This window comes from Ruditapes philippinarum, unplaced genomic scaffold (assembly GCF_026571515.1).
Source record: "Ruditapes philippinarum isolate M1 unplaced genomic scaffold, ASM2657151v2 ctg774_1_1_1_1, whole genome shotgun sequence".
In the NCBI taxonomy this organism is placed as follows: domain Eukaryota; kingdom Metazoa; phylum Mollusca; class Bivalvia; order Venerida; family Veneridae; genus Ruditapes; species Ruditapes philippinarum.
This window is the reverse complement of record NW_026860651.1, coordinates 104370-116890: the sequence shown is the minus strand read 5'-3', so window position 1 is coordinate 116890 and position 12521 is coordinate 104370. Positions and strand designations below refer to the sequence as shown.

At 33.5% G+C, this 12521-nt stretch overlaps 1 protein-coding gene across 1 annotated transcript; it reads left to right on the top strand.

Moving 5' to 3' along the window:
- The first annotated feature begins 470 nt into the window (after window positions 1-470).
- On the top strand, window positions 471-10131 carry LOC132712880 (uncharacterized). The gene is made up of 2 exons (XM_060695318.1): window positions 471-1162; window positions 4913-10131. Exons 1-2 carry the CDS (start codon window positions 481-483, stop codon window positions 10129-10131), a joined length of 5901 nt encoding a protein of 1966 aa, XP_060551301.1. The 5' UTR covers window positions 471-480.
- The last annotated feature ends 2390 nt before the right edge of the window (window positions 10132-12521 follow it).

Below are 12521 nucleotides of genomic sequence, written 5' to 3'. Positions count from 1 at the left end.
CTATAATTTCAACAAATTTGCAGATTTAAACAGACATTCGTCTACGTAGCAGATATTGTTGGTTATTCTAAAAGTATGCAGTGCACAGCTGACCATTCATTCGCAGCCGTGTTACGCGTGATATATATCTGAAAGAAAGATAGTCATGAGCGGGAAATTATACATGGAAATTTGCACGAAAAATTGGCATGCCGCAGCTGTTTCTAGATTGACGACCCATTATGATAACCACTATACAACATTGTCGTTGCGTTTCCTTCGTGCTAATTGGCTTTTAATATTTTTAAGTTATTTACACTATATTGTGACGTGATCACTTTAATAACCAGAGCGGCGCGTATGATAGCTACTTTTACCGCAGTTGGCTGACACTTTTATCTTGTTACTATTAGAATCTTATAATAAGAAGATTAATAAAAAAAATTAAAACTGTAAATATTCACTGTAGCACACTTTTTTCTTTTAATAGGAGCAGCCCTAATGGCCCAAAGGCAAAAAACAAAAAGGCATAGTGCTCTGATCAGCCTGTTGCTACTTCTTCAAGAATGTCATCCTATTATGATGCATTCTGATAATGCATACAATCTAGACGGTGGTTATAAGGAGAATAAATTCAAGTCTAAGAAAAGAAGTGATAATAAACATGACAGCTCCGACGACACCGCTAAGCAACACCAACGTCGGTTAGTCGACAGCTCAGACGATACTGCTAAGCAACACGAACGTCAGCTTGTTGACAACCGCGATACATTGAACTTTTCAGACAGACACAAATCAAAACGATCGACGGTACAGCTAAAAGAAGTAGACGATGCAAATGTTATTTCGTTTGAGGAAGTAAACCGGCGCCTTCAGTTACTGGTTACTAAATTCAGAGCTCACGAGAAAGTAGTTGACAAGATGAGATCTGGTTTCAAGAACTGTTCTGCTGTAGATGTTGAAAGTATGGAGATTGTTGGAAATCTGAATAATCCAAAGGGTATTCTAGTGCGACTGATGTTCTCTGCTGTCTTGTCTCTAGCTAACTGTCAGCTTACATCTCGACAAATCTTATATGAAATATGTAACGCTGTCGACAACAGTGTAGTGGTGGAGGTGATTGAAACACTGGCAGAACTGACCGATGATCTTGGACAAAGTAATAATAAAAGTAGAACTGACGGTAGGTAAAACTTTTAAAACAGAATCCCTAAATTAGAGAAAAACAGAATTCCTAAAAAAGCCCAACGCGACAAAATTGAGAATGTAGCAAGCAGACTCGGTTTGATTGGGTCAGTTCATGGACAGTACTGGAAAGTGCAAGTTATAAAACACGGTCTGATAAAGTCAAAGTCAATGAGACAAAATACAAGATTATATAGAATTCTCACACTTTCAGAGAAATTAAAATTACATGATATATATAGTTTCAAAACACATTCTAACCTATAATTATATGTTATTCAATTATACTTCAAACGCAAAGTTACCACTTGGTAGGATATATTTATTCATCCTTCATACATTTATTCATCATTTGTCTTTGATAAAATGCGACTTGAAAATAACTATCTACAGAAGCAAAAATATAATAAGGTGGATTCAAAACTCTAAGTCAAAAAAGGCAAAATTTGAGAGACAAAACAAAACCAAAAACGATAGCGAGCGAAGTGAATTGGCGTCTAAACAGGAGTAAACTATAACGGATAAGCAGTTTCTGTTTGTTTTAACACATTCGTCGCATTACTGGTACTTGTTTAAGTGTACTATTAGGTCAATTCTGGCAAAGAAAGACAAATAAAAACAAAATAGAAATATGGACATTTAAAATGTCATTGCGTTTGTCGTAGATCTTTGCAAAGTTTTCCCCTCTCCAGTTTCAATTTCGAGATTTAAATTTTAAGCTGATGGAGACCTCTTATCTGTTGTGCTCTCATTGAGATTTTTAATGATTCATTATATGTTATCCTTTACCTCAGGGTGCAGGAGGCTGATATACCCTTGTTTCTTTGTTTTAAATCGGTCATACTACTAACTAGTCTCCTACCGGTCTCCTCCAGACAAGGAATCTTGTGATAACGCAAAAATACTGCAAACATTTTTATAAAACTAGATATGTGTGTTTATGGCAGTCTGGAGATTATGCACATTTTTTGTCTTATGTTGAAACCTTGGGCTGATCTGGCAACAGATAGACTGCCAGAAAATATAGCAAATTTAACACGAAAATCTTTCCGTGATAACGCAAAAAGTACTGCGAAATAATTTTAACAAATAGGCTTTAACTTAAAAAATTGCAAATATAACAATATTTGTGGTTACTCAAAATTAACTGAAAATATTTTTATGACACTTGATGGCAGTATCGAGAATATATAAATCATTTTAATCTTGGCCATAGGGAGTATATTCGGTGCTGTCCTACTCACAAAGTGTCGACGACCTGGTCAATATTTCAGATTCAAGTACCATCGATTTTTCACTACAAAAGCTTAATTTCTTCAATCTTCAAATACGTAGTTCTGATCACCACCCAAATCACATGTGATAAGCTTTTTACAACTGTAGCACAAATCTAAAATTGTCCCCTCCTTGAACTTCAAATTTTCCTATTTTTTATTTGTTAATGTATCTACTTCATATATATAATACTTATTATCACTCAAATCATGTGTGAGAAGATTCAATACGCAATTGATTATTTTTTTTTTAGAATTATGTCCCTTCAATACGCAATTGACTATTTCTAGAATTATGTCTCCTAGGATCTTAAATGTTTATACCCTTGAAAAAGTATACTGGAGTCAGCTGGTAGTGGCTCGGTCGGTCGGGTGTAGATTTCTTGTCCGGGACATAACTCTGAAAGTACAAGAGACATCAACATCAAAATTTTAGTTAGATAAAGTAAAAGTACGGTGCAAAAGAACCGTTACTCTGTCATGCCTTATTTTGGAGTTATTGCCCTTTGTTTTTTACACTTTGAACATCGTCCGGGACATAAATCTAAAACGACAAAGGTCATTAACTGGAAACTTTGCAGGTAGATATATCTCATTGCGTAAAGGTGCAATGCAAAAGAATCGTAACTCTGTCCTGTCAAATTTTGGGTTAATTGTCCTTTGTTTATTTTAAACTTTGAACATTACCCGGTACATCACTCTAAATCGACAAGGGTTATTAACTAGAAACTTTGTAGGTAGATATATCTCATTGCGTTAAGATGCATTGCAAAAAGATCGATACTCTGCCTTCACTTGTTTTAGAGATATTGCCCTTTGTTTATTATTACACTTTGAACATTGTTTGGGACATAACTCTTAAAGTTCGAGAAATGCATTAACAAAAATCTTTGTAGGTAGATAGAACGCTTTGAGTAAACGTGCAGTGCAAAGAACCGTTACGCTGCCGTGCCTTATTTTGGAGTTATTGCCCTTTGTTTCTACACTTTGGATTTTGTCCGGGACATAACTTTTAAACAACAAGGTATATTAACAGAAAAGTTTGTATGTAGATAGATTTCATTGAGTAAAAGTACAGCGCAAAAGAACCATAAGTCTGCCTTTGGAGATATTAGTACACATTGGGACATAACTCTAAAGCGACAAAGGCTATAAACTAAAAACTTTGTAGGTAGATGGATAAAATTGAGTTGAAGTACGGTGCAAAAGAAACGTAACTTTGCCTTGCTTACTTTTGGAATGATTGCCCATTGTTTATTTTTACACTTTGAACATTTTCCGGGACTCTACAATCACGAGGGGGTATTAACAAGAAACTTTGCAGGTAGATAGATCTTATTGAGCAGAGGTGCATTGCAAAAGAACCATAGCTCTGCCTTGCCTCTATTTGGAATTATTGTCCCTTTGTTAAGTTGTAGGTATATAATATCACTAAGTAAAAATGCAGTGAATAGGAACCATAAACCTTTCATCCAAAATGTTGGAGCTATTACCTTTTGTTTACTTGTGACAATGTCTAGTGATTTTTTTTCTACAAATTTTTATTTTTACTCAAACGTTTTTAATTCTTATAGAATTTACTTCAAACTCCCACATCATAAATATATGACAAGATGACAAGGTTTATAAATCTAGCGTCCATATTCCAAAATTCATGTCTTCCTTAAACTTTAAATTTGTCTAATTCATTCTGTCTTCATTTCTTCATTGATTTACTTTAAATCTAAAATATTCGTTATTAACACCTTTATCAAATATGATTAGTGTTATAAGTCTAGTGCCTAGGTTTCCGTGATTATTTTCATTTTAAACTGGATTTTTATCTGCTGTGTTACTATAAATTGTATATTTGAAAACTGTTATTTGTTTCATTTTTCTTATTTTTGTTTATAAATGTTATCTTCTTTTAACTTAAGATTTTGTTCTTTGCTACACTCGCATCTATGTAAGACAATATTCATAAGTTAAGAATGATCTTCTCTTCCGGAAAAGAAGTTTGCTTTAAAAATATGGTTATCTGGTAAAACTAGGGATGTTTAAAAATTCACCGTCTAAAAGTCTGTCAGTCCGTCTGTTTGTCTGTCTGTTCGTGCCTGAAAACTCTTTCCCGAAATCACTTTTAAAGAACTTGGAACTTTTGAATAAATTTACTTAAAACAATGATAATTTGAAACATTAATTGTATATATATTCATCCTGTGAAAATTGGATCTTTTGATTAACTTTTGTATAAATATAGTTTCCTTACTAGGCAGACAAACGAGAATCAAAATATAAAAGTTCATTCGTCTCATTCGTTTCATTCATTCATTTATTCATTCATTTATTCCTTCATTCATACATTCAATAATATAAATGAAAGACGAATGACCCTTCAGAATGCTGCTGAGGTTCTCATCAGCAGGGGATTATCATATTACTAACAATACTATGTTAATTGCTTGTTTTATCTTTAACTTATTTTAATATTGTAGCAAGCGAGGAAGAAACGTTCGACAACGACATTGAAGTTGAACAGATGGAATCTTCATTTCTAGCAAACATGCTGGCGGAAAATATAATGAACACCAATGAAATGATGAACTTGTTTGATCAATTGAGTGGTGGTGGAAAATTTGAAAATGTATCTGAGGTTAATGAATTACTTTCAGATATTGATGTTTTCAATTTGGAAGAAATTGCTGATAATCCAGATTTCAAATGGATGAGACCGATAAGCGAACTATCAAATAGTTCCTTGTCTTTTAAAAATCAGTCACAAAAATTATTAAGCATGTTGAACGCAAATACGACAAGGCGTCATTTGCGTAAGATAGACATGAAAATTGATGTTATTAAGAGTGCAAAACTTCTTGTTATATTTGAAAGGAAAACGGGTAAAATGTTGACTTCATCTTTGAATGAGCAACTGTCTTTAGAGTCATTTAATATTACAAACTTAGAAGAACAGCTCTGGATAATTGACAAAGGAAAGCTTATCAACGTAGGCTCACATTTATCTGTATCATGCCAGACTGCTGTAAATAAAACCTGTCTATTAGACCCTATAGAAAGCAAAGGCACAGACATATGGGAAATGACTTTTGATCGTATAAAGAATGGCAATTGCTTTTTAGATACTGATAATTCGACTGTTCATTTGAGTTGCGACATACAATCTTATGAAAATAAGTTAGCGTTTAATAGATTTTCCTCTACAACAGAGCCAGAAAAACTTACACAGGAAAAAGACACGCCTTTCTTGAACGGTCCTCTTGTACAACTTCTAGGCAATAGGCTTATACTGTTTATGTACATCTTGGGTGGAATGGTTCGTAACCTTTTTGGTTTATCTAGTGAAGCCGACCACATACCTTCGGAGACACATGCATCGACACAAACGGAATATTTTTTCATCAAAAATTCGTTACACCCATGTAAAATACTTGGGATGGATTATAAGAACATAAATCATAAAATTTATTTTGGGGAGTTTTCAGAAGAACATATAGAACATTACTTGTGGTACTGGAATGAAAATCAAATCATTAACTTAGCAACAAGCGAAGCTTTGCAATCTTACAATGATTATGGTGGATTTACTCGCCTCTGGACATTTGATAATGGAACCCTCAAATCATTCAGTAATCCCTCTTGCATTATATTAGAGACACTTCATACAACTTGTAACATGGCATCAGACACGGTATATGTCAAACCCAATTGGACTTTAGTTTCGTTTGACCAGCCAGACTTTGATAATTTTCAGGACGTTGTTTGTATGTACTTTATACAATCTGAAGATTGGCCATGTGAATATCTGTCTGAAAATTGGGCTACACATTCACATCTTTTGTCACCAATAGGAGAAAATATTTTCTTGCACCTATGGTACAAATCAAATGGAAAACTTGTAAATGTCGGCACGGGAAACATGCTTGTTGTTCCAAGTAAAAATGATATTTTTAACGATGAAAGTACATGGGTATTTCAAAACAATATAATATTCTCAAAGATTTACCTTGGAGATGTTTTAACGATAGATGTCAGAAATAGTGGTCGAATTAAAATTGATAGTTACCAGCAATCAGCTATTCAGAGGTGGAAGTTTACTCAAATAGAAGATGCGATTCGTGATGACTCAATGCTAGATTGTTCTGATGATAAGGACTGGAAAATGAATCGTTACGTCATTCGAAATAATGAAATACCAGGGTGTTTGATATTGACTGCTGTAGAAAGTAATGACAAAAACTTTGTGTTAGACATGCGTCCCTATGATGAAAACCTATTAGACTACCAGACATGGATTCTTCATCGAGAACACATTATAAATCTAGGCACTGGGTTTACTATTGCACCATATGGTGACAGTTTCAACCAAACAGAGGATGATTCCTTCTTACATCTTGATACACTTTACTCGTATAAACAGTCTCAAATGTGGACCATTAATTTTGAACAAGGGACTATATATTCAGATTCCAACAATGGATATTACATAGACATTGAAAAATGGCCATATGGAGTCGATCGTGAGATTAGTTATAAGTTTATAACCCGGAAAGAAAAAAACCCAAATACATGGACTTTTACTGAAATATCAAGTTATGAAGTCGATGAGGAAAAAAGCTTAGATTTATTGTGCTTTTATCTTTTGCGTAGTATCCATGAACCCTGCGAATTCGTCACTGCTGATTTAAGTAAAGGGACATTGTATCTTAGAACCGTTTCTCAAGAATTACTCGAAAATCAGATTTGGTATTGGAGCGACCACTCAATTATATTAGCACACACTGGAAAATCTATTCAAGAAACACATGCAAATTCTGTTGTTTTGTCTAATTCGAAAGAACAAAAACAATGGGAATATGCTAATAAAGGTTTATGGTGCAAGAACTGTCATGGGGGCAGAATTTTAACAGCTGACCTTCATAATGACGGGATAATCTACTTGACACATGAAAGGAATAAAACAATGGAACTCTCATTTGTATACTATGACAAATTACTATCAGAAAATTTTGAGCATTGTTCTATTAGTCCTACAAGCGGAACACGATTGTTCTTCATTCGATCACATTGGAACAAATGTTATGTATTAACGGGAGCACAATATGGTCAATGTCCGACATTTGAACATTTAAATCAGGATGATATTGAAAACCAACTTTGGTATAAAAAGCATAATCACTTTATTAATCTAAAGACTAATCTTGTGCTTCAAGTCGTCGGTAATGAAGTGATCATGGGTAATTACAATAAATATGCGTCTTCACAGGCATTCAAGACGTCTTCACAGGCATTCAAGACGGAAGGTAATTCCATATTTCACCATAACATCATCGTATATAACACCATAAATTGTGTATTAGACGTTAATACCTTGACGTCTAAAGTAATAACATGGTGTAAGATACATAGGCAAAACAACCAACGCTGGGACACTATAACATTTGATGATTCGGGTAATTATGTCAATACATTGACATGTTTGTTTTTTATCCGCCATGAGCTTACTCCTTGTGAATTATTAACAGACTTGGGCCCTGGACATACAGTAAGATTACGACCTCAATCAGACTCTTTATTTAATCGCCAACTTTGGTATTGGAATGGTGATAATATTATAAATGCCGACACTGGTTTGGCACTTGAAGGTTCATATTATAATATAATGCTAAGGCAAAAGAGTCATGGATCATCTAGTCAACAATGGACACTTGAAGGTAAACATTTAAAAATGAGACACTACCAGTTTAACCGAGTTGTAGGTCTGTATGGTGATGACATTCGAATGGTTAGTCAACAAAACTATTGGAAGAGCAAGGAACAACATTGGAGCTTTATTGACGCTGAAGAGGGTACACGTAATAGTAAATTGTTAACGTGTGAAAATGAACTAAGAAACATAAATATATATTTTTTAAAGAGCGAAGAGGAAAAAAATGGAAAATGTCCTCTTTTAACTGAAACGCGATATGGAGATGTAAAGATGGCAGAAGCGAGTGATTACTATTACAATCAACTCTGGGCAAGGCATAGAAAACACCTTTTAAGCTACGAATCTGGAAAAGCCCTCGCTGTTCATGGCCACAGGGTTGAAATGCAGAGTAAATTTGAACACGAGCACTTCCAGCACTGGGATATTTCTGGTAGTGCAATTCGTTCCACTGTAAATGGACACACAAAACTTTTAGACACATACAATGATGTAATTGTGTATTCATATGACGGAACAGATGGACAGAAGTGGACACTTATTAGGTATCAAGATGTAGAAAAGGATGTCAAACTCCTTAGGTGCAAAAAATGTTACAATAAAGCAGAGGAAAAAGCAAGTGAAGTAATGTCTTATATTCCAATCTTTGGTTTTTTATACAATCTATTTAGAGCTCCAATATACGCCGCTAAGGGGTGTGATGACGTTGCACTATCGGCGCTTTTAGATTTAGGCATTGATTTGATTTTGGATGCTGTCGTCGCTGTAGTTACTGTTGCAACTTTAGGAACGGGATCCGCGTTTGCATTAGGAATAAAAACTGCCGCAAAAGCGGGTATAAAAGCTGGGATAAAAGCGGGTGTCAGAGCTATCACATCATCGATAAAACTGGCAGTCAAACAAGGAATTCACGCAGGAAAAACAATGCTTAAACAAGGACTGAAAAAAACCTTTATCAATTTCGCGAAGAAAAAAATGTTTAATTTTAAGAATATTCTAAAGTCATCACTATCAACCGTAAAAAAATTACCGACAAAAGTCAAAACATTAACAGTAAAAGCTGGTAGAAAGATTAAATCGTTTACGTCAAAAGTCTTTCATAATGCACGGTCTTCGTCTTTTGAATCTGTGAAATCATCTGTCAAAACAGGCCTCCGTTCTTTACCTAAAAAGTTGAAGACAAAACTGAAGAGTATCGGTAATAGTTTAGCTGACCGAGCCAATAAAAGGATTAACAAACTAGATGATCTAGCGGAAAACAAACCAAAAAGTCGAATCAGATGCAGGAGGTCACCTGGAAAAAAATGTAACATACCAAAAAAGGATATTCCCACACCAAAACCTTCTGCATTCGTCGAACAACCAGATCATATAGTTAAGGGTAATTTTGAGAAAATGTTACGGGATGTCAGAAAAGAATATGACACTAATGGATTACAAAATGCACATTTTGGAATAACAAAAAAATCTAAAAAGGAAAATATATATAAAATGGATAAAGATACGGTACATTCAAGAAGTTTGAAAGAAGTAGATGAGCTTCCTATTGATAAGAATTACAATCGAATTGGTAAAGACGGTCAAAAATATCAGAGTCACACGGAGCAATCATTGATTGACGATATAGATAAGGTATTAAAGAAGGACTGTAAAAAGGCAAGAGAGTGTGGGGACTTGTATTTGTGGACAAAAAATAGTCCATGCATGGAGAATACGTACAAAAATATCGGCAACGCCAAGTCATGTTTTGCAATGTTGGCGGAAAAATGTTATGATTATGTGATAGTTTTAAAAAGGATAGGAAAATGTCATGTTGGATTTAAAGATTTTTATGTTAAACCTGATTTAAAAGGGACCGCAGCAGCTAAAAAAGGTTTTTTCAAGGAATTAAATGACTTAAACTTTCTGAGGAATAATCTGGCAACTACATCTGGCGAAAAATTGCCAATTGATAATCTTGCAAGATTCATAAAATTTTATCAAATTCCATAAGTAAATATGTGATGTCTCTATTTTACTAATTTAAACATAAAATTGATAGCTGCACATTATATTTGGAGAACTGACAAACTGTAACAAAAGTGCTCTTTAAAAGTCATGTAAATATACATCGATATTTAGCTAGAAATTATATAAATCAAATATAAATCAAATAAGTTCTGATCTTGTTATCTTTTTATTTTCAAAACATTTAAGAAAGAAACGTTAAAGAAGAAATGAAATACCAAAAGATCATTTGAATCTTAAAATAAATGAATACACATCGTTACATTAGGAACCACAACCATGGTGAGTTTGTTTCATTTTCTGTACAACAACTGTTACAATGACTTGAATTTGAAAATAGATGTTAGTCAAATTGTATCAAGTTTTAATTTTTATTATCAAAATCTGAAAGATATTAAGGGGTTCATTTAGATGACCCAGAAATAAATCGTGGTTTAAACATATATTTTAGGATTTCTTGGAAATACTTTCTGCAGTGGAATACCATAATGCAATTATAGTAAAATCATAATTCCCCAATGAAATCATGAAACCCAATTGGTCGCTCAATTACTCCCAGAAACGCATTTTTACAAAAACGACAACATTCAAAGTAGTATTTAAAATTGGTACTTTGTTCAAAAGATTATGTTCAAACAATGCATACTTAAACTTTAAGTTTTATCTTAATCGCTGTTAATCGCTGTTGCTTTAAATTAAGAATTTCCAAAAAATTGTCTTTTCTCAGGCATAGGTTGGTCTATGTCATAATTTGGGCTCTTGTTCCTGTATTGTTCTGTTCTTAATATTTTGGCCAAAGCGCCTGTTGAAGCGAGCATAGGTAGTCAGCGGGAGTACAAATTCATATATACAATACTGATGTGTATGATTTCAATTAAGCAAATTGTGTAAACGTTATCATTCAAAATTTGGAACGGAAGTTACGCTCTTTAATATAAATTACAATGAACAGGCCCGCCATTCTTAGAATGTAACACTGAGTTAAGCGTCATTTGTCGGGGTTATTTATTTATTGTTTAAGAGTTCCTTAATGTTTCTTGCTATTTAATTAAAATGATTTGTGTCACAAATAAGTATTCAAATGAATAAATATGCTGTGTATGCAGCTGGGCATGCTTAAATAATATAAAATTTAAATAGACGAAACGCCAGGTGCAACAAAGTTAATTTTCTAGAACTTAGTTGTAATAGTGATGTTAAAGCACGTCCAGACTCACAAAAAAGACATCGTCACGTCATTTCTGTCACGTGCTTTTATCCAATATTTAACTGAACGAGCCTGTAATTTAACTATCGTCTAGCAAGAAGGTTCTTTTCTCATGAACATGTTTTCATTTTCGTTCCTATTGTTTTTATATTCCGAGAATAAATGCGTATTTTCTTTAAAAAATATTCAGAATGGGCAATCATTGGCCAATAGTTTAACAAAGATATACGAATCAAAAGCGAATGCCTTTCCCCATACGTCGTCTGCATATTCAAATATTAATATGGTCTTATAAACGACGTATACATTATTTCTGAAGATTTACGATACTTTTCTCATTAGGTTAACCCGTTTGCAAGCTTAATCACTAAATATATTCAATACCTGAGTGCCATTGGCAAAGGTTATGGTCGTGTCTATGGTCATATACTTCTGGTATATTTTGGTTAAGCATTTAAAGTGCGTGGTTGGCGATAACTGTTTCGTTTTCTTGAGATGATAAGTGATACTCTGACTTATCTAGATTAAAGTTGACAAGCCATTTAAGGTAATTGATATTTGATATTCTAATATGAATTTTCCAAATTTGCAGATGTTACATCACTTATATTAGCTGGTACAGAAAAAATACAAATGCTACACAAAAAATATTTAAGCTTATAGATATCTCCGATTTAAAGGTACATTTTGACAAAACCGAGGTTCTATGGACAGTCTGTCTTAAATATAGTTACTACTAGATCAATTTAGACAAGACGAAAAGTAAAAGTGGGCAAAGCACATTTTAAATTATTAAAATATTTGATATTGAATTAAAAAAAAAGAATAAAAAGTGAAAACGAATATTTTAAGACACTGCAAAAAAGATAAAAAAAATAACTATACGATCAAAATGTGCTGTTATTAAGTCATTATGGTATCCTTTATTTGCTCACTGTTTCACAAGTTTACCAAGACCAAATATTGTACTTTTTAAAACACTTATATTATGATTTTATATGAAAGTCCTTTTGTATTGATGGTTCCCATAAAGTATTGTCAAAATCAATCCAGCAGTTGCAAATAAATAGCAATACTGCTGCATATGCATACTACATAATTATTCAAGTGCCATGACTTTGTGTTGAAGGGCCTTATGTTATTTTGTTGTGATTAATGCTTCCGAAGG

Bases quoted from the DNA above. Each gene is read 5' to 3' on its own strand.
- LOC132712880 (XM_060695318.1), top strand. From the start codon at position 481: ATGGCCCAAAGGCAAAAAACAAAAAGGCATAGTGCTCTGATCAGCCTG. The intron at 1,163-4,912 runs GTAGGTAAAACT...TTAATATTGTAG, and splicing joins TAATAAAAGTAGAACTGACG to CAAGCGAGGAAGAAACGTTC.